Source organism: Carya illinoinensis, chromosome 9 (genome assembly GCF_018687715.1).
Source record: "Carya illinoinensis cultivar Pawnee chromosome 9, C.illinoinensisPawnee_v1, whole genome shotgun sequence".
In the NCBI taxonomy this organism is placed as follows: Eukaryota; Viridiplantae; Streptophyta; class Magnoliopsida; order Fagales; family Juglandaceae; genus Carya; species Carya illinoinensis.
This window is the reverse complement of record NC_056760.1, coordinates 5,521,927-5,547,922: the sequence shown is the minus strand read 5'-3', so window position 1 is coordinate 5,547,922 and position 25,996 is coordinate 5,521,927. Positions and strand designations below refer to the sequence as shown.

Sequence of the window (25,996 nt, the reverse complement as noted above, 5' to 3'; positions counted from 1 at the left end):
CCTAAATTAATAATTTTATTGAGTATCTCATATGAGTGATACTTGTACCAAAAACTCATTATGATTTATGCACCTGAAGTTGCATAATTGAAATTGTGGAAATAATATATATTTAAATGAACGTCTCGAATGTGCTCCTGAAGTAGCAATATCGAGTATGCTCCTGAAGTAGCAATATGAAATGCAAACGTTCACAATATATTCTAAATCTGTATCAGTGACTGAGCAAAATAATGAGCTTTTGATAAGAATCATTATTCACGTCTTACTAGATCTACATCATTCTCTAAAGTGAATGATAATGAATTTATATCATTCTATTCCCTGAAGTGAAAAGAATGATGCGTTTCATTCAAAGAAACTAAGAGATTGGACGTAATAATGAATATCTTTTCGGGCCAGAAGCTCGTATTGGAAAAGCTGTAAACTTTCTCTTTGAGATGATATTATACAAATTATTGAATCAAATATTATGATGCATCAAAAGGTGATATGATTCAAAATATTTGTATCTTTTCATGGTTATCTTGATCATCCAAAATTAATTACGATAAGTCGAATGATTTTCATATGGACGTTCATAAAAGAACCAGAAGATTCTTTTACTATAAATGTGACGCCCCCAAATTCCATTTGGGATCGAACGGAAATTTGAAGCGTCGAGACATGCAACACAAGGTTACCTGCCCCCGTTCATGACATATAAGATGCAATGTTCCTAACATGCATCTAACAATATGCAATATTCGCAGCGGATAAATTTTTTGTTTTTTTTTTAGCAATACTATGCACCAAATTGAAAATATCTCAAATGCTTAAAACATACTCCATACATAAAAACCTATTGAACAACTAAAATCACAACACTAGTCCAAAATAGTTATGATCCAAAAGTACTGGAGATGCAACTCCATCGTACAAGTAATAATTTAACTACTATATTAACATTAACGACGCACCGTCGTTCAATCGACTGTGTCTAGTTGGTCAGCTCCTGATCCTCCTTCAAGTCCTGTAACAAGATCTACCATTCGAGGGGAATGGTAGTTGGGACTACCACAGTGAGATTTGATTTCAAATCTCAGCAAGTTAACAAAAAACTTCCACACATGCTAATGATGCATGGATGACAGTAAAAGCATAAATGTATAATCAAATTCATAAATAATTAAAGCATAATTGACATAACTTAAATTGAAACATGAACTGAACTTGACTTAGTATGAACTTACTCTGAAACTTGAATTAACATGAAAAATACATACTCCACAGTTGTTGTGGCCCCATGTATTCTACGTGTAAATACATACTCCACAGTTGTTGTGGCCCCATGTATTCTACGCAAACTTGACTTAACATGAAAAATACATACTCCACAGTTGTTGTGGCCCTATGTATTCTACGTGTAAATACATACTCCACAGTTGTTGTGGCCCCATGTATTCTACACATCACAATGTTGTTAAATACATACTCCACAGTTGTTGTGGCCCTATGTATTTTACACAAACTGAATGTACTCAAGATGAAACGTGACTAGAAAACTAAAGGACTGGATCCCTGACGTAACATAACTTGATTTGAATATAACTTGAAATACATGACCAACTTGAGATAGAAACATTTCGTAACATGGCATAACATATAATAGACAACATATTTAACATGACATACTTGTAATGTACAGTAATACATGACAGAATATATTATGTAACAGATAAAAATTGATGACAGAATAAATTCTGTATAATAGATAATTACGTGATAACTTGGCATGACATGACATATATGATAACATACATACATACACTATAGTTCCTTTACTTAGCACACATACACAGTAGACTGCTAGTAAGTTAAAAGCTAACTTACATCGACCTCCGCGTTTCTTATAAAACTTCAAGTGCGATCACGAGGAACTGTAATTAGTGATTCTAAAAGTTAGAACTAAATCACTAATAATTTGAAATATGGAAAATACTAACTTAAAGGGTAAAATTTTCATTTTACTCTCTACATGTGGGAAAATGACCGTTTTACCCATAACTTAAGGATTTTGCATACTAACTCTAAAAGTTTCCAAAATTTACATTCCTCATGTAAATTTTGTCCTAAACTTAAATATCAACTCAGAAAAATTTAAAACAAAACACAACTATGAAGAACACACTATGGTCGAAATATCCATAGGCCATTTCCCTTTATTTTTGTTGCAATTCCTTCCAACTTCAAAACTCATGCTTAAACCAAAATTTTGCAACAAACATCTTCCAATCTTAAGTTCAAAACCATACTTAAAACATCCATTTAGAAAAAGCTAATAATCAACACCAAACTTTTTTGTAAAAAGATCCAAGCACTTGAATCACAAGTTTTGACCTTAAATCAAAACATCTCCAAGAATTTCAAAAATCAAATCTTACTTCTAACATATTCATAATATCATCCTAACATCAACCATGCTTTAAATCATCAAACTAAAGTCACCAAAATCACAAAATAACATTTGGAGTTTTTGGTTTTACACTTAGTCCAAAAACAGGAACTTTTTCCTCAACTAGTTTTGATAAATCTCTTGATCTATGACTTATAAATATATGATCTTCAAACCAAACCATTACATGGTTTAAAAAGATGTCCTAAAACATATACAAGCTTCTAATTCAAGATCACATGGTTAGAAATTAACCAAAACATAAATTTAGCCAAGAATATCCACACTTTGGCTTATCTGAATATCTCTTTGCATAAAATTTCATATCTTTGAAACTAACATCAAATATCTACAAAATAATAATATAACATGTATATAATATGTTTAGGATCCTCCAATAAAATTATCAAAGTCATTAGAATAGGTTTAGACCACCAAAGAGTTAAACTTTCTCAAAACAGAAACTGTTTTTCCTCTTCCAGTTTCTAAGTTTCTAAATCTAAGAACATCTTTCATCAAAACCTTTAATCATGCAAAAATCCTCAACCAATAGTCACATATACATGTTAACAATACTCCATAAAAATTTCGGACCAATATCTATCCATTAGCTTGGTCAAAAACTCCAAACTATAACATATTCTCCAGTTTATCTCCCAGAATGACCTTTTTATAGTTTACACAATATTTGACTAACCAAATGATCTTCAAATGGGGCAAATAAGATATCCATGTAAACTAGACTAAAAAAAGAATAACTTATATGAAGGAGACTTTATGATAAAACACTTACAACAGCTTCGAAATGGACGTGCAAAAGATCTCCTAAAATCTGTCCGAGAGAGAGTGTTTGATAATCTTTTATTAGAAGGAGTAATTGAAAATAAGTTCATGGGTGCTGGCTGGACACATTTATGGACGAGATAAGGGAGGTGATAAGGCTGGAGTTGAGAGTTGAGTGTGGTTTTCTCCTACCCAAAATATCTATAAAAGATTATCTCATAATATTCTATCCAATAATATCTACAAAAATCAACTTAAGATATTTTTATCTAATAATATCTATAAAAATCAACTCAAAATATTTTTACCCAATAATATTCACGAAAATTACCTCAAAATATTTCTTTTTATCCAATAATATCTACAGTTTTGAACAGACGTTTTGTCCGAAAATATGAAAAAATGTTATTGCGCCATAAGACTTTAAATAACCCTCCGAGTCTAATGGCATAAATCATAATACATTTTGACACTTCTAACTATCTCCAATAATCAAAAATACACTTCTGATACCATAGTAAATAATAACATTAACTATGTAGTTAGACAAAAACCTATACGATTAATGGATTCGTGAAAACTTATGGGTTTTTCACGAGATTCCTAAAGTTAATAGAAATTTCACAATTGAATTTCTAGCGGGCTGTTACAATAAATTTTTACCACCAGAAGTGGAAAGAAAAATTTACTTGAAGCAAATAAGATGAAATTATTCGATGTTATTTTGATTATCATATGTGAACCAGAAGTTCAGATGATAATTAAATTTTGGATACAATAAGATAAAAATGTCTCATATTCTAGCTGCTAAAATCCCAGCGAGGATTGAAGTCTCTGTAGAACAATTAAGAAATTCAGCAGTCTAAAGACATGTATAAAGGCATGTGAGACTTATCGATACAAAAGATAGAGTATCTCAAAAGAGAAAGGTACAAATAATTTGGTACTCCTGAAGAGGCCATTCCCACAAAACAAGTAATAAAGTCCATCCAAATTCTCTGTATAAAATTATCCTATATAAACTCTTGAAGAGTACCTCCTGAAGAGATTTTTCATGAAAATGTCTTCCCTTGAAGAGTGACAGGTACCTGAAAATAACGAGATCTCGTTACATTTCATGAATAATGGAGAAATTATGGATAGAAATAAAATTGTTGTCGACAATGTATTTCCATATGAGATGACAATTGACATTACCAGAAGTAATGATAAAAGTGAATCAAGAATCGTCGAAGAATACGACATAAAATATTGGCCAAATTTGAAAGAAACAATTCCTGCAGAATTGATTCATTAGTAAAATATGATGCATCGGAACTTATAGTCCAAACACCTAAAGAGGTGATGCTTGTTGAATGTCAGTGGGTATTTATGGAAAGGAAATAAAAATGTGATATATAAATCACGAGTCAGTTTCTCAATTCCTACAGAATTGATATCACTAAGTAAAATGTGATAAATATGGACTTGAAGTCCAAACGCCTAAAGAGGTGATTTTTGTTAAATATCAGTAGATATTTATATACATGATATAAAAAGCCTGAAACTTTTAATATGAAAATGTGATATAGAAATTACAAGTTAGTTTCTCAAATAAACAATATTGATATGATTTTAAAGTGGTTGAAATCATATTGAGATTTTTATTAGCTTGAAAGTTACCGAGAGTTTGGATATGCATAATTAACTGCATATTTATATGGATCATTGGATCATGATATATATATGAAAATTCCTGAAGGATAGAAAATGTCTGAAACTTCTAATATGAATACATCTGGAAATATGTATTCTATCAAGTTTCAAAGATCCTTATATGATCTAAAGCAATCCAAATCCAAATGAAAACAAGCTATTATTGCAGTTTATATATATGATTTAAATGTCATTGAGGCTCCAGAAGAGCTCATAAAAACTGCACATATTTGAAATATAAATCTGAAACCCTTGCGGCTTCAAGGGGAAGATGGATGATGTTATTAGTCATGAAATACCATCTTTTAATACAATTAGTATTTCAGATTCATATTATGGGTTTGATATGAAGTGTGCATTATTAAAAAAGAAATAAAAGGAAGCACACAGAACATCTACCAAAAGATAGAAACACAAATATGAATATTTATGAAATATTATTTTATTATCTTGAAGCAAGAATTACAGAAATTTGAGGCACTTTGCCTCATTCTTTAAACGCTCTTGTTCTTCAAGAATCTGCATGGCATCCCTATCTAAAGGGATGGGCAATCGAAAAGAAGATTTAAGCAAGAATTTTAAATTTCCTATTCTCTTGCTTTATTGATTCTATCTTCATGTTGGACTCCAGAAGAAGTCGCTGAAGTATAGCAATATTCTCGTGGAGATTGTCAACTCCACAAGTTCTGGATTGCAGTCGCTGAGAAAATGCGACAATGGATTATGAGTATCGGGTACCGAGACTCACAAGCTCATAGATAGCTTCATTATCTGACCTATGAGTCAGATCATTATATTGCATAATAGGACTTGTGGTAGAAGCAGGTACAGCTGATGAACGAGGTGCAGAGTGCCTCATATATTGGCCATGAGAAGATCGCTGAGCCATTGTAGGATAAGAATGCAGAAAGAGATTGCAGAGTAAAAATGCAGTATGATTACAGAAAATTGAAGAAGATGAGATGCGAATAAAGATGAGCTGAATATCTCTTTTATAGAGAAAATTATGATACAGCATCTCTCGTGAAGCAAGAGAAAAGAGACGAAATATAGCTTCATAGCTCTGCGGCGCCTGACAGCTGCGGTGCCTGACAACACGCCTGACACCTACAGAGGAGTTGAAAATCTGCGGTGCTTGTCTGATCTTAAAAGGCTGGCCACCGTTTTTATTAAAAAATGAGGTTAGCGGTTTAATGTTGATGAATTCTCTACTAACTGTGTTATTTACAAGAACTTCAGAAGAGTACAACTCCAGAAGAGTAGTGATGAGCAGAAAGATCCAGTTGTAATTATTTTATCAACATGGATCAAGTCCACAGTTAGTTGGATGTACAGATGCGAGTTATCTTTTAGATACATACAAGAAGATCATTGCAATTCATGAGAAGAAAGTTGAAATTGATATCAAGAAGGTACGGTCAAGTAAAAATCTGACAGATTTATTCACTAAAGCATTACCAACTGTAACATTTAAGAAGATTATACAGAACATTGGAATGCGGAGGTTTGAAGACCTGTTATCATGCACTTTTCAGGGGAAGTAATGTCTTGAAGACTTGTGCTGATTGTACTCTTTTTCCTTCGCTAAGGTTTTATCCCACTGGGTTTTCCTTTGCAAGGTTTTAATGAGACAATCCTAAAGCACTCGGCGATACACATGAATACTATACTCTTTTTCCTTCGCCATTGGTTTTTTTCCCACAGGGTTTTTCCTTGGCAAGGTTTTAACGAGGCATATTCTTTAAATATGGTCATCCAAAGGAGAAGTGTTATAAACTATCTTGAATTGTATGACCACATTTATCTAGTCGTCAAATGCATAGTGCATAGTGCTAGCATAGTACTAGCATAGTGAGTTGGCCGACATATGTATAATGCATAGTGCTAGCATAGTGAGTTGGCCGACATATGCATAGTGCATAGTGTTAGTATAGTGAGTTAGCATAGTCTCCTTTATACGCCTATATATATCGTTGAATTTTTTAAAAAATTCGTAAGTTTTATAACCTTTCTGAATTCTATTTTTTTTTTTAAATTTTATAATACGTTATGACTCATTCTTTTCTATGATTTGATTTATTATTTATTTTTAACTTACTAATGAAACGCACTAAAGTAACTGACATGGCGGCGGAGCAGACAAGACAGGTACTTGGAAAGTTTTAAAAAGAGAAAAACAGTTTCTGATTAATTTATATTCTATTAAAAGTTTACATGCAAATGATATGCCGTATCACATTTGTTTGTGGCGTTCATACAAGGTTTTGATATCACGTTAAATTATCTCAAAAGTTTATATTGATAACAATAGGTAAATTTTATTATTTATTTATATCTTATTATTTATCCTCACGTATAAGTCAGATTTTTTTTTATTGAGTGGTTCAATATATAAAATATTTAATTAAATAAAATAAAATATAGAATTAAAATTTAAACTCAAGACCTGTACTCTGATACCATGATATAAAATATAATATAATATCATATAAAAGAAGATGAAGAATAAAAAAAGAGATTTTCAGAGTTACATTTTTTGCTTTCTCAAATATTATTGAATACAAGACATATATCTCTATTTATAAGAAAATTATATTAAGATAAAATAAGATAAATATCTTAAACATTATAAAAATCAAATCAAGATAATATAAGTTTGCATTTGAAATGGCATTATTATTTATTTCGTTCATGATTAATGCAAGTATAATCACATAATACTGCAATAGGCATGAACATTATCATCACTGAAAAGATGGACGGTTTGATCAGGGACAGTAGAGTAGGCTTGGTCTGGAAAGTAACCGCGCACGCTTTCGTTAAAGCCATGGTGATAGTAGTTATAGGAAGAGGAGTAAGTAGATTCGTCCAAGTAATGGGATGCATATGGATAGTATTCGGAGTCGTATGGGAATGGCCAAAACTCAGCCTTCCTTCCTGTTCTCCTCACCATCTTTAGCACCTTCCTCTGGTCAATGTATCCCGTTACTGTCACCTTTTGCCTGTCCATGTCTATTTCCAAGCTATCAACACCTGCTTCCATGCCAATTGTTGCAAGCAAGAGACACAGAAATAAGAGCAGATTACTGAAGCCAGATCTATTCCAGGAACGAACTGAGAAACTGATCATGTTCATAAATATAAAAATGGTGCACGAGTATATATGAGCTTTCCATATATAAGAAGTTGATGAGAAATAAGATCTGAATATATATGAGAAAAGAAAAAAAAAAGGGTTTGAAAACCTATATATATGCAGCAGGCCCCTGCCTAGCTCCCTCAAACATGATTAATGAAAGAGATCATCAGGAACCAGAAGGAAAAAGATCATGTATAGATATAACTTAAAATAATTAAGACGGATCGATGAACTCATGCCATGTATTTTCGAGATTGCTTTTCGAACTCTCTTTTCGCATCCTTCGCAATCCATATGCACCAAGAGTTCCACAATCTGTCATTATACGTACGGACAAATGAAAATGAAAAGATCAGAGATTGTAGACTTAACATGGCATGCATATATGTAAGTGAACTAGCACGCACTTACAGACATGACATTAGATGCACTTCTAGCTCGGCGACCAAACATGAATATCATGGGCAGAGTCCTAGCTTCTGGCCACATTTTCGCCCCCGGCGATATGCCTTGGGAGGGCTATTTCGTTCCTTAATAGTGCGGGCGGATGGATGTCTTTGCTCGTGCAAAGTTCAGCTTGTGTCTCAAGCTTAAGATATATAGCCTGATAATGTTCCGTTCCTTTAATTTGAGATATCCCATGCATGCATTTCAATTTTCATTATCTTTTTTTCTCACATGACTATTTTTTTGGCTGAAATGCTCGATCGAATTTACAAATAATTGTCAACATTAAATGGCAAAAATGTTCAAATTGGTCTCAGCTCGAATCTGTACGTCTATCAACATGATTCTTTATTCTTTGTGGCCAAATCCCTCCTATATCTATATATGTTATTAATTCCTTTAACAACAAAAAAGAAGAAGATACGCACTCTTTGATTGAAATTAGAGAATGATTATCAGGAAAATAGTCCCGGCAAGAGCAAGACATTAATGGAAGTAGCTAGTCATGATAAAAGTTTAAATGCGATCCAGGTAGGTAGTGTAATCATGTCCGGCCTCCATGATTTGATTACTACTTTCTGAATAATAATGTGACAAAATCATGGGTAGTACTACATTATAATATGACATGATTTGTCACATTATTTTCTGCTAAATTAACCAAAAGCTTAATAATTAATTATATAGGTATTGGGTTGAGTTGAGTTGAGTTGATTGGGGAAAATAATTTCTGGAAGAAAGGGATCGGAATATTAGAAGGAAAGCAACGTTTGCTTGCATGTTATTTTTATGCAGAGACAAGTTGCTGGCATGGCTGTGGTTTCTGGCATGCAGCTCTAAAGGAATCTCTGGCTTTCACACTCATATATCTATCTCATCTCTACGGCATATGCTTGAATTGCTTTGCTTCTAATGTGTAGCTTTCACAATCCAATAATACGAATACGAAGCAGAAATTTATTCCTCACCATAAATAAATTAAAAAAAAAAATTAATATAGGCAGCAGAAATTTACTTGGGCTTCTTAACAACTGCTTAATTCCTTTTAAGCTCGCTCTACGGGCCGGCCTGCCTATCTTCTGGCCATTGTTTTCTTTGGGCTGAGCTCAGGAGGTCTGCTTGATTGGGCTTCCATGGATTGCCAAACTTCAAAGAAACGTCAAGAGGCCCGTTTCTACGTTTTCTTCTCTTTTTGATCCTTATCTTAATTTTTCTCTCTCCTCTTCCTTCCTCCCTCTTTCTCTCTCTGCTCGACGCCTTTGACACACCCATCACCCACAACCGTACGCTTGGGTCTTCCACCTCCATTCTCTTGCTAATTCCACCTTCCGCCACCTTCCGTTCGCTTCAAGCCCCCTTCGGCGACCCAATTCCGACGAGGTCACTGGAGCTACGAGCTAGGCCCTCCAGGGTCGGCACCCTTAAAAACATTGAGGTAATTTTTATAGTTCTTCTATCTAAATGCTTGTCTTATTTATACATGATGATAATAATAATCTGATTGTTGGGAATTGATGTGATCAGCTATTTTTGGGAGAACGAGAAGTAGGTTTATGAAAATCCTCATAATAAAGGGCAATATCTCAATGTATAAGAACTTGGTGGAATTACCATTCATTCTAGACATAATTTGAGCTGCTCTCTTTGAAATGCTGCACATCGAATATCTGCTGTGAGAACAACTCTTGGACCTGCTTAGGCTGCTTTGAACAAATCACCAAACCTAAGACCATGCAATAATAGCTAAAAATTATGCAACAAACGAGAGATAAGGGGAAAAGAGAGGGAGAGTACGAACAATAGGCACGGATAAAGACTCAACTGAGGCAAGGCTGTTTCCCGAAAGTAGTAGGATGCCCTAAAGTCTAAAGGATCCCTCCTCTCCCTGGCTTTTCTTTGCCGGCCAGAGGAATCTTACGACGGTACACAGGCTTGCTGGAAGGGGTACACTATTAAATGTTTGAAATTATGAGTTTCTAGTTGCAACAATTAGAAACTAGGGTTTCATCTTGAAACCACTCTTAAATTCATGGGAACTTATGTAATTTGGCCCTTTTTCGGGCATTCATTAAGGAATTTTTGTTCCAGCCCTATCTTAGGATTACAAGGATTTAAATAAATAAGTAAATGCATTTGTTTGTAAGGGTTTGTGCTTGTGGATTTAATGGTCTAAATATTTGTGTTCCAAGTAATTGCCTTCTGACACTCTTAACGGTTTACAGGCTGAGTGTATAGCGGAGAAAGATGAAAAGCCAGAGCAGTTATATGCCGCCCCCTTATGTGCCTTTGGGACAGTCAGATTCAGCATCTGAGGTTGTTCTGGGCAATGAAGATATTCCTACACATGGTCATGTCAGCAATGGACCGTTGCAATGGTCTTCTGGAATCTGTGCTTGTTTCGATGATATGCAGAGCTGTACGCTACTTTCTGCCTTGTGACCTTGATTTATCAGAGGCAAAATTATAAGGTGCCTCTTGAATATAACAATCAGTAAAAATGACAAATTGTTTTTAACTTTTTCTTGGTACTGGGCTTACTTTCTATGGATGTTATTGTTTACAGTTATTCAGCTCTAAAACAAAATGAGGCTGAAAATATATTTATATTAGTGTGTTAAGTATCTATTAAGAGATCAAGTTCCTGACATAATGATACGAGCTGAATGTATGTGTTTTGAGAGCCAAAATCAGTTGATGGCATGCTTGGTCTAAAGATGCTTTATTTGTATTTTTTAAAATATTTTGTAAACCAAAGAGAAAGGGAGTGAGCAGTCTGGTTCAGTGGTATATAACATCAATAAGATGGTAGTTCTTTATTCGCACTTGTTTGAGGGAGAAAAACATCTAATTGTTCATTGTTTTGGGAATTGGGGTTGAGGGTCTATGACGTGACTTCTTTGATTTTATTTATGTTATGTTATGTTTGAATTATCCAAGGTGTACTTTCGGGAAATTCCTTGCGAAGGGCCTGTGCACCCCCGGGATTAGTTGGGGCGCTGTTCCCAAACACCCGGTGCCAAAAAAAAAAAAAAAAATTATTGGATGTTGGACAAAGCAAAGGTATAATTCTTAATATTCAATCAACAGTCAGTAAGTGGATAAGCATTAAAATTATAGAAGCAGGGAATTGCAATTTTTTCCTTCAGATCTGCAAGGTCTGTTAAACCAAGATTATTGGCTGACTGCAGTTTGTTACATGGTACAGGTTGTGTAGGTTTTTTTTGTCCTTGCTTTCTTTTTGGGAAGAATGCAGAATTTCTCGGTTCTGGGACTCTGATGGGATCGTGCCTGACCCATTTTGTTTTGTGGGCTCTTTTCAATTCTGTTTGTTGCTTGTTGACCGACGGCACTTTGTTGGCTTTACCTGGATTCTTTATCTCATGCTATGCTTGTGGATACCGCAGGGCTCTACGGTCAAAGTATAATTTGCGGGTACAGTTTTTTTAGACTTCAATCGTGTATTTAGAAGATATAGTCTCATCAATTCTATTTATTTATTTTTATTCCCATTGAATACTTCTTAAGGTAATTCTTTTTTCTGTATCTTGGTTAGACTTTAAAGGCGCTTGAGGTTTTGACTCCCCTGCCCCTCCCCAAAAAAAACCAGGCCTATTATTAGGTTGCCATGAGAATGTCTTTAGACTAGTCCAGCCTCCTTGTAAACTTTGATGAGAAATGAGAAGATGGGCACTGTCTTTGATTCTCAAATTATTTGCTGGTTTGTCTGTCTTCATTGACTGGCAGCCATGATTAGTAAGGTTGAACAGCAAGAAAAAAAAAAATTTTGAATGATGTTTGCTATGCCCTGCTGATTGGCAACCTAAGACTATCCCCTTTCTCTGAGTTCAATATTTTGGGTTAACCACCCCTAACAGGTCTTGGCATGTAAAAATATTTTGTAGCGATTTATGCTGGTAAACTAGGTTAATAACCAATTTTTCTACTCCATTGTAAGTAATGCTTGTGATAAAATTATTGTTTTGCCATATTAACTTGCTCTAGCTTACCACTTCATTTTTATTGCTTATGAAGGAAGCGCCATGCGGGGACTTTGTTACTCATTTCTTCTGCCATTTGTGTGCCATTTGTCAAGAGTACCGGGAGATCCATGAAAGGTCTGGTGATTTTGGATCCCCTGATCTGAGTTTGGCTGTAGTCACAGCTCCACCAGCCCAGACAATGGAATCAGCTTCCAAGGAGTAGCGCCATACTGTACCCTAGAACTTTCTGCAAGATCTTTCAATAAAATAAAAAAGGGAAATGAGCAACAACAGCCCATGGTCTTGGGTTGTACCTTGTGCTTCATGTCTTTTTACCACATTACCTACGGAATTTCTCCTTGTAACAGCATAGAATGTTGTGTTTGCGGTAATGAGTTTTTTACTACACACTGAGAGTGTCTATTGCTGGTGACTGGATGGTAAAAGGATATTTTCTTTTGAAAGTAATTGAATTTGAACAATGCAAAGGTATTTTAGATAAGTAGCTACTAATTGCTTATTCTATGTTTTCAGTTGAGATGGGGAATGTGTGCAGCTTATATTATGTGGTCGTGTGTGTTCTAAATGTTCTGGTTTCTTATGTATAGAAGCCCCCCGTCCCTCGCTCAATCTGATTGAAAACCTTCGAAGGATGGCTGTTGGGTCGTTGATTTCTGCTCGGCAGCGCTTGCCTTGGACTGCCATTACTATTTTTCGGCTACTCCCCACCAGGAATATGACATTACTATTTTTCGGGCTTTCCAGTTACCGTCGCTATTAACTCTCTCGCTCCTTCTAATAATAAGGATACAACGTTAAAGAATAACTATTTCTCAAATCTTTCGTACTCCAATATCATTTAAATGAAAAATATTTTTAATTTTTAATTTTTTACTTTTTCATTTAATCATTATTTAAAAATTATAACTTTCAAACAAAACACAATGCATAATATTACTTTTTTCAAATTTTAAAATAAAAATTATATTCAAAATTTTTTTAATTTTATAATATTTTCTCTCTCATTTTTTAAAATTTAATAAAAATATTTTAATTCAAGTCATTTTATTATTATTCATAGATATACCGAGATATTATAAGTATTCAAACAACCTTAAGAGTCCTTTTAGGGCAGGTTTGGGGTCAAAGAATTCTCATCTCTAACTCAAATTCTCATACAAAATATAATAAATAATTCAATTTTTTTTTAAATCTCAATACAAATTTTTCAAATCTCAAAACAATAATATTATTAAAAATAATATTTTAAACTCTCATATCAAATTCAAAATTCTCATCTCTACCCTCAAACCTCCCCAATCTGTCCACAAGCTGGGTTGTAAAAGAAGTTTAAATTTTTAAACTTTTTCAATATGAGATATACAAAATGTCTTTCTTAAACTTTATTGTATTATTAAAAAGAAAACTAGGATCCAAAAAAGAGAGATGATCACCTCAAGTGAATCGATCTTTGAATGTGTATTAGGCAATTTATAATTGGAAATTCCTTAGGTACATTGCATGTAGAACATTACCCTTTATAATTTCATTCAACTCTATTAATCAGCCTATATCGATGAGAACACAACCTAAATGGAAATTATTTACAAAATACAAATACTTAAAGACTTAATTGCATAGCTAAATATTGTATGATTATAACTATTTGAATTTTTGCGTGGCTGGAATTCTTTTTCCTAAATTTAATGCAATATCAAAATAATTAAATCAATATAAATTATTAATGTTATTAATAATTGGTGACGTGTACAAATATATATTTTATTGAATTCTTAAAGGACCGAACAACATAGTCCTACGTACGTGCCAACTAACTACCTACGATTAATCCGAATTCGAGAGGGAGACTGATCCATCTATTATATATAATTCCATGATAGCTGAGTTGATGCCCGCAAAAACGGAAAAGAGAAGAGAACACAGAGAATAACATACAGCTACCAGAGACGGAAGAGATCGTAAGATATTCCTTCCGGCGCTTCCTCTACATCTTTTAAGAGCGTTCTCTGTAAAACGAGATATCTCCTTTTTTGTTCGTCGGAGAAACGGATGAGCGTTTGAATCGTATGTCTCAAAAACTCCAAGAATTTTTTTCTTTGATACTTTGTGTCCGCTTTGTATATATTCTGAATGCTGCAAGATTAGCTTTTTTTATTTTATTTTAATTTTCACGCGCGAACCGTATGTTAGGATAGAATTCATTGGTGGGCCGGTTTTCTATTTCGTTACTTGCTTCAAAACCTTTGTTGTTTCCCCAGTTGCTAACGTAGTGTTTTCCAGTTTTTCTGCTTCCCGGTTATAACTCAGTAGTTCCCAGTAGTTTTATGTCTACTTTTCGTTTATAGAAGCCTAAGTTTGGCTTGGCATTGCCGCATTGAGCATCCTCTTTGAATCTTTGTTGCCAAATTTGAGAAGAATTTAGAAGGACAGCCTTACAAAAAGAAGTTATAATATTCTCCAATAAAGCATAATATCACCTCCTCGTTTAAATAATAAAATTTAATTTATAAAGTTTAAATTTTAAATCAAACTGTACCATATAAACACTTAACACCATACCGGATTGAGAACAGAATTTACTTTTTTTTTTCCTTGTTACAAAATGCGAGCTGCGATTCTACGTTCATTTGTTGATTACTGTGCCACTGCATTATGATATGTTCTAGTGATGAACGTTTGCTCGGGTTTTTTTTTTTTTTATAAGAAAATACTTTCATTAATCCATAAACCAACTCCACGTACATCAATGAATCAAACTAAATAATTTGGGAGATACAATCAGGAAAAGAAGCACATCAAACAATCAAGTCTTCTAAATGTCAGATAAATATTGCCAAAAGTATGAGCTGCTTCATCCTCTACGTTGTTTTTATTTGATTTTATGTTTTGTATTATTTTCATTAATTTTACCCATATATCGTCTCTAGAAAATGGCCTTCAATCTCTCACACCCTCTCTCCTGCTCCATGGCACAGATTAAAGTTGGTTCATTCTGGTTTATACAAGACTCTTTAAGAGAGCTCTATGCCAGTGTGCCCCAAAGATTGGCGTTGCTCGGAAGCGACTAGTGTACACAATGAAATATTCTCTTCGGATTGCGAGAGATGAAGTTTCCTTCACTTTGGGCTTAATCAGTATTATCGGTTGGAGTGTAGCTGAGATACCTCAATTAATCACTAATTACAGGGAAAAGTCTGCAGAGGGCCTCTCTATCACTTTCTTGCTGACATGGATACTTGGGTATTGCAGTTTGATATGTTTAGCTGACTATTATTCATATCTTTTCTTCGACGATTGGATGTGGGACTCCTGATTGGTGATTTATCCATTGGTTATTGTAGTTTAGTTATTTGGGAAAAGAATACAAACTATTAGAAATAACAAATAGCACGTCCGTCCAATTCTGATGATTAAGATGGATAAAAATGGGTGATAACAAAAATGTTAATGAAGGTGCACATTATAATATTTTGGGAGTTTGAGTACTTAAAGAGTACAAAATACAAAACCCTATGTAGTTTGAGAGTGCAAAGTGTATCCGCATATAGATTGGGAGGGCAAAATGTATTTAACTGTAGTTATTTCTATATATATGTATGCATGTTCTTGGATTTTTTTGGCCTTGGGTTGATTAAATTTTTGTCACGGTCGATGTTCTTATGAATATTTTTTCGAAGTTTCACCGGATTCCTTCAATTTTAAGATTCATACATGCTAAATCATACATTTAAGTTGATTTTTTCCTTACATGTCTGCTACAGTTTGCTGATTTCGTATGTCAGTTAAAATTTCTCCCTGATTTCTTATTTGCCCATGTCATTGCATATTGGGTGCACTTCTTTGGCAGGGATCTTTTCAACCTTTTTGGCTGCTGGCTGGAACCGGCTACTGTGAGTCTCTCTCTCTGGAGAAAGAAACATAATTGCACTCACATCTACTTGTTATACTTTTATCTCAATGTCCGTGCTCTTTGTATAAGAGCGTAAACAGGATATGTCCATGATTTATGAAATGCATACCTTGCTTTACTTGATTTACTGAACTTTCTTCTTCTCGTTTATGCAGCTTCCAACACAATTCTATATGGCAGTGGTAAGATGTCAATTGAAGCCTAGAGTGATCTAGAATATAATAGATTTGAGTTTTTGTCTTAGTTTGCTTCCTTCTGCTTGAAAGTTTGATTGAAGTTCTCCTTGTTATGTGGTCTGCAGTTATATGTTGTGACTTGCGGGATCCTTACTGCACAGGCCTTATACTACGGCCACATATATCATCGACTGAAATACAATAAAAGACAGCACAAGGTTGGAATTTTATTAACTTTTCTCTCACAATAGCTTGCACAAGCTTTTCGATGAGTTTATGTTTGCTGATGTTGATAAAAACCTGAAAGCTCCATTCTCTGGGAACTAGTGAAATTTTAATGAAAAATGAAATGTAAGGGAATATTAGAAACAACCTTTTTAGTAAGGGCTGAAACTGATTACCTGTATGGAAATATTCGACAACTGGGAAGATCATTCACAACCCCCCCCCCCCCCCCCCCCCCCCCCCCAAAAACAAAAAAAGAATAAAAAAAAAGAATTCAAAGTTCCTAAAGAAATCTGAGTTCAAAACTCAGAAGTAGTATCTCCGCTTTAAATCTGATCACAGTTTAAATTAAACGGTTGAAGATTTCTAGTGGTTCGAGGCTTCTTGTGCTTTAAGAATTCTTTCAAAGTATCTTATGGGATTAATTGAAAGATAACAAATAGTTTTCTATTATTTTGATGCCAGATCAAGGGATGAAGAACAGATAATGATTGATGAATAACATTTATCATTTTGTAATATTCATATGTGATTCTGCACTAACGAAATATCAATCATACTGCCCTGCTTCTTCTCATATCTAACTTCATTGGGAATGGATTTTCATGATCCATGTTTTAAATAAAAATGTTGGATATCATAGTTGTTTTTTTAAATTGGGTCTGAATCTAAAATGTTAATAGCTTTACCACGTAATAGATTTGTAAACTGAGAAATTGGAACAAGAATAATTTGGGTGGAAGATAAGCTCGCCATTTTTAACCTTCTTATACGAAGTTCTTCTTCTTCTTTTTTCTTTTTCTTTTTGGAAGAAAAAGTTTAAAAATGAAGTTTACTGGTGAAAGTAATAGTTTATAGAGATTGTAAGTCTTCAGTTTGGATATAGTCATATTTTTTTCTTACTTTGTTTGTGAATCCACGTTCTTCTTTTATTTCCAATCTTGTGGCTATCTACATGCTTTTTTTGGGGAACTCATTACGGCACTTTGCCGACTTATTTTAATTTTCTGTTTTGATGTTCTTCTGAACTCATGCCTGTAAAACTTTTTATCTGTAACACAGGATCCAAAGCCTAACAAGTTGTTGGCACCAGTAGAAGTTATACCGGGGGGTGGTGATATTGGTGGGAAACAAGTAAATGACGCCGAGAGAAGTAATGGGTCTGACACTTTCGGTGGAGAACACATTTTGAGTTCACCTATTCCTCTTCCAGAAATTCCTCGAAGTGGTTCTCTTGAAAGAGAACTATACTACATGTAATTGACTTTTCTCCTTTAGATTCTTGAAAACACACCTGTCCACTCTAGGTTCATAGATTAAACCATTAACTTCTAATATGAGAAATAATATACCATATAGTATGTTTGTTATTTTTTACTCATGAAACTTTCCAGTTGTAGGAAGGTATTAGTAATGTTTGATATAAATGTTAAATTGCAATTAGCTTAAGCTTTGTGTGGCCATCCAGAAATTCCATAGTGAATTTGCAGTGTCCCTGAAAAATTCAATGACCATAAGGAGATGAGTTTTCAAAGCATACACTGGTTCTGCCCAAAAACACTTTTTTTTAACATCAGGGTTTTGCCTAGAAATCATAATTGGGTTTCATTACTTGTATCTGGTTGCGGTTATTCTGACTGGGTACAATACTCACTTTATTCTCTATGATCTTTCTCTTGCTTAAAGTGATTAAGGTTCTCGGTTGCTCTCTCTCTCTCTCTCTCTCTCTCTCTCTCTCTCTCTCTCTCTCGGTGTGGAAGTTTTAATATGTTTTACTTAGTAGATTTTCCTCAGAATCATAACATGGTTCAGTCAATAATGTAATCCTCATTGTTAAATTAGTTTGATCGAATATACATCAGGTCAGCAAGATCTCTATCAAGGAGTCATACTCCCATGGCAGGATCTGTTCTAGCACAAAGAATGAATTATGCATCTCTTCATGCTCATAATTCTATTGAAGAGCCCTTGCTTGGTGGACTTGAGTCCAGACAATCTACTCGGCCACCAAGCATCAAGACTACTCTTTGTGTGGTGAGCTTTACATGGTGAATTTTATAATTAGATTAGATTACCTGAACCGGCATCTGATTTTGATTGCGGGGATCAATATTTTTAATATTTTTCTACTTCAGGTCTCTGTTATGAGTTTTCTTGGTATTTACAATTTCCATCGGTCAGCGGACAGCAAACTCTATTCAGCGTTCAAAAGTCAAAATGAAGGAGTTGTAATACAAGTAGGCAGAAAGCTTTTGCAGGCAAGCAGAATGGTAATTTAGTTTCCTTTACATGATTATAGCAGGTTACACCATGGAATAACTCCTTGGAAAGCCTATCATATCAGTTTCTCACATGAGATGTCCTCTGTTTGGCGGGTCTCCCGGTTTTTCTAATGTTTTGTTTACTTGATTATTGGGCCAAGGCTAGTTGAGTAAGTGGCCTATTAGTTATAAATTGGGATTCAGACTGATAAGGTGGCTTAGTGTTTTGGCTGTGGATGAGGTATGGGCTAAGATGAGTTATGTACCATGTGAACATAGAAAGCCAAAATCTTACAACACCTGGCTTCATATCTGTTGATTCTTGGATCCTTTTACTGGGAAATTCTCTTTTAGTTTTCAATTTCTTCTGAAATATATTTGAACAGAAAACACCTTCAAATATTGAGCACTAATCATCTTTGAATTGTAAACGGGGATATCAGGTAGGTGGTGGGCAGTTGCAAGAAAAGGATTTCGAAGAAAGCCTGGGTATTGGAAGTTTCCTTGGCTGGGGAATGGCAGTTCTATACATGGGTGGAAGGCTTCCTCAAATTTTCTTAAATGTGAGACTTATACCTTTCAAAGCAGCTTTTAGATGACTCTGGTATTCTTTTTTTTTTTTTTTCCGGTATATTCCATCCCACAAATTTTGATTGTTTTTCACCACTGGTGGCGAATGCGTGGAATGTGATTGTGAGTATATACCTTTGGTTTGACCTGCTCTAGTGACATGTGGGTTTCTAAAAGGCAAATAGGTTAAATGCTACCTTTGTTTACATTAGCAGAAGGATGAGAAAAATAATGGACTAATTATCTCGGTGCTTTCCCATTTCTGTTGTGGAAGTAGTTATATTTGGTCCATTTGGGTATGTCCCCTGAGTTCTATTTACCTGGTGATTTAATGTTTAAAATCAATAATAAGTCTTTAGAGTCGATAATATTATACTTATTTCTACTTCTTGATCCATTTTTGCAGATTAAAAGGGGCAATGCTGAGGTAAGCATTAATCTAACCGATTAAGTTGTAGTTTCTCATATTATCATAAAATTATCATAAGTGGAAAACTCCTGCTTTTTGCTTGAGAAGGATTGCTTATGAAGCATCGTCGGCTTGTAGTACATACAGCTCTAGCAACCCCCCTCCCCCATTTCTAAAAAAAGAAAAGAAAATAGGAACAATAGCGTGTGCGTAGCTGATGGAGAGAGAGATAATACTTTTCTCACATGATATGCAGGGGCTTAATCCTTTCATGTTCATCTTTGCTTTGGTTGGAAATGCTACTTACATAGCCAGGTTAGTATCATCTATCCTTATTTGATCAGTTTGTGCTACTTACTTCAACTAAGTACAACCTCTATAATAGGGTGTTAAATTGTGAGCTTTAACACATTTCTCACAAGAACATTACTTGTCTTTTTGTGCAGCATAGTTGTAAGCAGCTTGGATTGGTCAAGAATTAAACCAAATCTACCGTGGCTGGTGGATGCAGGAGGATGCTTACTTCTCGATACAGTTGTATCCTTAAAATATGGTCACAATGTGTTTGGGTAGAATTTTATGTAGTGTAAAAATTGAACACTGAAGCATAGGAAAGCTGTAGATTGCGGTTTGCTTGGAAATTGGCTGTTTTAATTGTTCAGACCTGTTGGCACCAGCTAAGATCCTGTGGATACACTACACAGAAGGTGTAGAAACCTTAACTATCCTTTTAGATACTATATCAATTTTTCTACTTCCGTCATTGTAAACCCAAAGAGAATAAGTTGGGACACTACAATGCCAGCTTAGATGACCAAGGAATAGTATGATTTCGAGGTTCTCTCTCTCTCTCTCTCTCTCTCTCTGGTTGTGGTTCTGTGGTGTCATCTCCTGGCATGAAAGTTGCTTGACGTAGATAATTAATCAACTTTCCTAGAGCTTTTAAGATTTCCTTTCATAGCATATAAATCATAGCTTGCAACTTTCATTACCCTGCTTACAACTTTGTTGAATTCCCCAAATGATTGAAGCAAGGAAAATGCTTAAGAATGACTTCTTCTTCTTCAATGCAATTTTTTTCCCTTTCTTTTTAAGAACCACTTAAATGGCATGTTAAATGGAGAAGACCACTATGAGAGTTCTTTGTGATGAGCTCCCCCAAGTTCAGTTAACTGCCATGAGAGTCAATGGGCACGGCACAGATCACTAGGTAGAGAATTTTATTGGGGTGCATGTAGCTGTCCAGAGTAAGTAAATAATTTTTCTTTGCAAGGAGAGATTGTGAACTGACCATGATGACACCACCAATATTTAGTACCTGAGTTTTGCTACTTATTATCTCCACATATCACACACCACACTTTTTTTATTTATTTTTATTTTTTTAATTTTATTCTTCATAAACTAATTGAATTATTCTACTCATTGTCCATATACTATATATTTAATAAGAAGAAAAAAGTGTGGTGTCTAGGGATGATAAATAGATTTTTTCTTAGTACCCAGTTTATTGCCATCAGACATATTAAATGACCTTTAACCACTTTAGCCTTGATTCTGGGGTTGGTCAAAGCTCAGTGGATTGGGAGAGAAAATGGATCTGGGTCATCAGAGTGATCGTTGATGGGGGAAAAAAAATACCAGAACCTTAGCAATGAGAGGACAGTTCAAGCCAAAAAAAAAAAAAAAAAATAGAGTGATAAACATTTTTACAAGAAAAAAAAGAATCAATACAAGAAGTTGAATTCACATTCGGATTCATTTATTTTTTACTTATTGGGTGTACTTACTAGATCTCGTTAACATTTTTCCAGATAATACAGTAAACCTACCGTTTTGACTAGAGATTCAGAAGTCGTTGAGGACTTTGGTGGTTCGTGTTCGAGGACGTGGAAGTAGCTTATTTTTGGAGTATTGATACAAAAATGCTCAAGTGTAGTTGGTTTATACAATGCTCTGCTACTATATATTGGAGATCATCTTATTACTTTACAGTTGCGTTTTGTAATTCATTCTCATTATGCGATTAATGAATTTTGTATGAGATTTAGTCATTTATCTGTTAATGGAGTTGTAGGAATTAGTTGTGCAGTTTCTTGTCCAAAAAAAAAAAAAAATACAACAAAAATATGTATGTCTCGATATGTGTTAATGAAGTTGTGGAACAGTCTTGCAAAAGTATAAGAAATGGAAAATGAGTGAAAAATCGCAGCATGCAAGACCACTGGCTGCAACTGCAAGATGCCAAGATGGGTGAGTCCAGAAGTTTTTCTTCTTCTTCTTCTTCTTCTTCTTCTTCTTTTTTATTTTTATTTTTTATTTTTTATATGAAAGAGGATGTCACTTCAATTTTCTTGATTATTCTCACTTATGGAAGACCTTATACATGAAAGATAAGACTACATAGAAAACGAAAGATAAAGCCTCTTCAGAAGAAAACGAAAAACATAAAAGGAAAGTATAATAAGACTACAAAATAATCTAGAAAATTAGTGCCAAATAGACGGAAGACTTGTGCAATCCAAAGAGAATAAAGCAAGTATATGTTAATGGAGTTGAACCTACAAGAGAAAAAAAGCCTATCGTGTATCCCATTACGCCGTAATTACCTAGACTGTCAACAAGTATATTACTTTCTTTTCTTTGTAGACATGATTAATACTAAAAGGGAAATAGTGTCTTGGTGGGTCCATTTCAATACTAACCCGAGCAATTGATGGACGTGTGAGAGTAGTAAGCAGCTAGATATTACTTTCAGGTAAGATTTCACACAGAAGGTTAGAGGCAATAAAGGTAGCCTTGCCTAAACAGGCACAATGAGTGATTCTTCTGTGGGGATTAAGTCCCTTGACCATTTGAACAATCTAAACATTGTTCTTTCTATCGAGTGTGTATCTATGACACAGGCTTTAGCCAGGTTATCAGCAATTTGCAACTTTATCAAGACGTGTTGATCGAAAGATGCAATAGGTTACATTTGGTCATGATGTGGAGTGGAGTTACTGTGGCGTTTTCTGTTCTCAAGACAGATCAGTTATATTACATAGTTAAAAATTGCTGCTTTCTGTTTTATTTTCCAACTTCATGTTGCAGAGATTAAACATGAACTTATGTGCCTCAGGTTGTGATTGATCAAGTGCCATCGCTAGACTTGAAAAGGACCTTCCTGTTTACTCTGTTGGGTCTGGTGTTAGTGGGTCCCACATTGCATTTCTGGTAATGCTTCAGCTGAACCCATTCATTTTCACAAAAATTTTCATCTCATCTCATTTAATCATTATAACTTTTCTAAATTTCCACGTAAAATCAAATAAACTATTCAACTTTTTCAAATTCCAATAAAAAAAATATTAAAATATTATTTTAATAATATTTTATTTAACTTTCAATTTTAATTTCAACTCATTTCATCTCATCTCATATCTTAAAACAAATTATGCCTATGCGTGCCTGGAAATTGGACACATAACAATGCCCATTTTTATTATTATTTTCACCTAATATGTTATTATGGTGCAATGATTTAACAAAGATTGGTATGATTTCTTTTGCATTTTCCATTGTCTTCTTACAGTAAAGTAGCGTTTTTACGTTTCTTTAGTAGTTGATGTAGTTTTCATGTACATACATTCTACCCAATCAAGGTTTCCTACTTCACCATCATAAGCAGCTTTTTATAGAAAAACTCTTTGAAATTACATTTTTCTTTCTATTCCTGGATATATGCCTTTGGGTTATCAAAATACAACGATGGTCTGTAACAATAAGCATTCGGCGTTAAGAAAAATAAAATAAAAAATAAAAAAACAAAGATTAATATGAATGTTGAATATATATATATATATATATGTATATATACACACCATTTTTGGCTTCTATGGAGTTTCATTCTTCATTCTTTCTCACAATTTGATATATCTTTAGGTATTTGTATTTGAGTAGATTGGTAACATTGCCTGGAGCATCTGGTGCTTTCTTGCGGCTTTTACTAGATCAGGTGACCTACATTGAATAATTTTTTATGTCACTTGGCAGCATGATCTTTTTTTTTTTTTGGGTATCTGAATGTAAGACGATAATATTGCAGTTCCTCTTTTCTCCTATATTTATTGGAGTTTTCTTAGCTACGCTGGTGACGCTAGAAGGAAGGCCATCACAAGTCACTCCGAAGCTTCAGTAGGTGGTTTAAATTTGAAAGGCGTTTATTGATATGATCTTTAGAGAGACTTAATAGGCAGGAGTTTCTGCAGTTTCTTTTGTGTCTTAAATTATTTGTCATTTTGTAGGAGTCGTTGGCTGCTGTTCTTGCAAATTGGAAGTTGTGGATACCTTTCCAATTTCTCAACTTCCGATTTGTCCCCCAGCAATTTCAGGTCCTTGCTGCTAATTTTGTTTCTCTTGTAGAATGTTGTCCTCTCCTTTACTGCACACAAGGAGATACATTCAAAATAGGTATGCAAGTTTCCCAGAAAGCACAACCTTTCAATCCCTAGTACTGTGTCAGATATGTAGATGCCTTCTAGCACAGTTTTCCAACTACTACTTTAGATAACTGCAAAATGTTAAAGCACTTGTGATCTGTTTTTTTTTTTTTTCCCTTCTAGTACTTGTATTGTCTTTTTGGTCTTACATGACTTGACTTGATGCACTAACACCTTGCTAGTTTCTTCACCAACATGCTTTTGTGTTATGAAAGGCGTTTTTGTGTTGGACCTGTCTGTAGTTCTCTTAAATTGTCCAAGACCTTTGTGGCTTAGTTGAACAAGTAGTGCAAAAAAGGGCAAAACACTAGAGTGGTAGATCACTTTGTACTGATCATTAGTGAATGATTTTTATTATTTATTTTGGTTATTTTTTAAACTTTCATATATATATATATATATATATATATGATATGGACAATATGCATTTGTTATATATAAATATTATAGCAATCATGTCAATTTAAAATGAGAAATGATATTTACAGTCGTGGTTGTGTAAGAGTTATACAGTTTCTTTGAAAAAAATAAATTAATACGGAATCTACATAAAAAAAAATTATTTTTTAATCGTGTACCTCATTTTTTTTTTTTAAATGATTGCACAATATTTATATACTCTATAACTGTATGTAAAATTATTAATTTAAAAGTGAATGGAAATATTGTCATATTACGAGACTAGATCCTATAAAGTCATCAAATCAATGAACTTGATGTGCAAATATAAATGCACAAAGTTGAGATACTCAGTAAAAGGTCTTTGACAATTCAGAGAGCGCCAAAGGAGCATCACCTATATTTTTCTTTTGTATGTTCCTAGATATAGCTCCTTGGAAAATATATATATATATATATGACTTGTGCATTATCATGGCATTACTAATGATCCCCGGAGTACTAGCCCTGAATTCTCTCAGGAAGAATTCAATAATCAATAATCAATAAAGAATTGGGACGTCAAGCTTGACCCACATTCGATATCCTACGTATAATATTAACCCAATTGGATGTCTGCAGGTATAAAACCACTAGCTAATAACCAATAGTATCTTACATTGAATTCCTTTTTCAAGTCCCGAGACCTCAACCTCACAGGCACTATTCATCCACTTGTTTGTTAATTAATGCATGGTGATCCAATCAATGCGCCCTTTTATATTTTGGGTTGAGAAATGAATAGAAAATATTCTGAATTCAATCCCCTGCAATAATTCTTCTCGGACCATATGATCGACAGGTTTCAGTTATTTTCAAGGATTTAGTCATAAAATTCAGAAAGTTTGTGAGGTATATAATGATCCTGATCTATATTATCATAAATCCATTTTACTGAATTTTAGACACGGATTTTAAATATCTTTCAAATACTATTTTTAAAATAAATAAATAAAAAGTGTTATCGTTGTAAAAAATATTTATATAAAAGTAAACTTAATTTTAAATTAATATAATTTTATGTAAT

The 25,996-nt window shown here is 34.0% G+C and overlaps 3 protein-coding genes and 1 pseudogene across 4 annotated transcripts; 3 read left to right on the top strand and 1 right to left on the bottom strand.

The window, feature by feature from the left end:
- Positions 1 to 7,567: 7,567 nt before the first annotated feature.
- On the bottom strand, positions 7,568 to 8,634 carry LOC122275187 (heavy metal-associated isoprenylated plant protein 45-like). The gene is made up of 3 exons (XM_043084160.1): positions 8,463 to 8,634; positions 8,291 to 8,366; positions 7,568 to 7,945 (listed from the first exon to the last, which is right to left on the bottom strand). The coding sequence occupies exons 1-3, from the start codon at positions 8,538 to 8,540 to the stop codon at positions 7,623 to 7,625; spliced, it is 477 nt and encodes a 158-aa protein (XP_042940094.1). The 5' UTR covers positions 8,541 to 8,634; the 3' UTR covers positions 7,568 to 7,622.
- A 1,055-nt stretch (positions 8,635 to 9,689) lies between these two features.
- Positions 9,690 to 12,998, top strand: LOC122275186 (protein PLANT CADMIUM RESISTANCE 10). Of its 2 annotated transcripts, XM_043084158.1 has the most exons (5): positions 9,690 to 9,933; positions 10,721 to 10,914; positions 11,436 to 11,558; positions 11,704 to 11,930; positions 12,531 to 12,998. In XM_043084158.1, the coding sequence occupies exons 2-5, from the start codon at positions 10,743 to 10,745 to the stop codon at positions 12,699 to 12,701; spliced, it is 693 nt and encodes a 230-aa protein (XP_042940092.1). In that variant the 5' UTR covers positions 9,690 to 9,933; positions 10,721 to 10,742; the 3' UTR covers positions 12,702 to 12,998. The 2 variants fall into 2 exon arrangements, with proteins under 2 accessions (XP_042940092.1, XP_042940093.1); XM_043084159.1 differs by lacking the exon at positions 11,436 to 11,558 and having other exon boundaries at positions 9,692 to 9,933.
- Positions 12,999 to 14,386: 1,388 nt separating this feature from the next.
- On the top strand, positions 14,387 to 22,141 carry LOC122277267. The gene is made up of 14 exons (XM_043087208.1): positions 14,387 to 14,563; positions 15,475 to 15,739; positions 16,347 to 16,389; positions 16,565 to 16,591; positions 16,711 to 16,803; positions 17,873 to 18,066; positions 18,673 to 18,844; positions 18,946 to 19,080; positions 19,515 to 19,634; positions 20,048 to 20,068; positions 20,307 to 20,365; positions 20,497 to 20,587; positions 20,785 to 20,887; positions 21,865 to 22,141. The coding sequence occupies exons 2-13, from the start codon at positions 15,576 to 15,578 to the stop codon at positions 20,878 to 20,880; spliced, it is 1,215 nt and encodes a 404-aa protein (XP_042943142.1). The 5' UTR covers positions 14,387 to 14,563; positions 15,475 to 15,575; the 3' UTR covers positions 20,881 to 20,887; positions 21,865 to 22,141.
- Positions 22,142 to 22,866: 725 nt separating this feature from the next.
- On the top strand, positions 22,867 to 24,502 carry LOC122275984 (annotated as a pseudogene).
- The last annotated feature ends 1,494 nt before the right edge of the window (positions 24,503 to 25,996 follow it).

Excerpts from the sequence above, each read along its gene's own strand:
- LOC122275187 (XM_043084160.1), bottom strand. The coding sequence starts at position 8,540 with ATGTGGCCAGAAGCTAGGACTCTGCCCATGATATTCATGTTTGGTCGC. Across the intron at positions 8,367-8,462 it reads GTGCATCTAATGTCATGTCT|ATTGTGGAACTCTTGGTGCA; the intron begins GTAAGTGCGTGC and ends GTATAATGACAG. Across the intron at positions 7,946-8,290 it reads AGCAATCTCGAAAATACATG|GTGTTGATAGCTTGGAAATA; the intron begins GCATGAGTTCAT and ends GCATGGAAGCAG.
- LOC122277267 (XM_043087208.1), top strand. The coding sequence starts at position 15,576 with ATGAAATATTCTCTTCGGATTGCGAGAGATGAAGTTTCCTTCACTTTG. Across the intron at positions 18,845-18,945 it reads TCAAGACTACTCTTTGTGTG|GTCTCTGTTATGAGTTTTCT; the intron begins GTGAGCTTTACA and ends TTTCTACTTCAG. Across the intron at positions 19,635-20,047 it reads TTCCTCAAATTTTCTTAAAT|ATTAAAAGGGGCAATGCTGA; the intron begins GTGAGACTTATA and ends CCATTTTTGCAG.
- LOC122275186 (XM_043084158.1), top strand. The coding sequence starts at position 10,743 with ATGAAAAGCCAGAGCAGTTATATGCCGCCCCCTTATGTGCCTTTGGGA. Across the intron at positions 10,915-11,435 it reads TTTCGATGATATGCAGAGCT|GTGTACTTTCGGGAAATTCC; the intron begins GTACGCTACTTT and ends GAATTATCCAAG. Across the intron at positions 11,559-11,703 it reads GGATGTTGGACAAAGCAAAG|GTTGTGTAGGTTTTTTTTGT; the intron begins GTATAATTCTTA and ends TACATGGTACAG.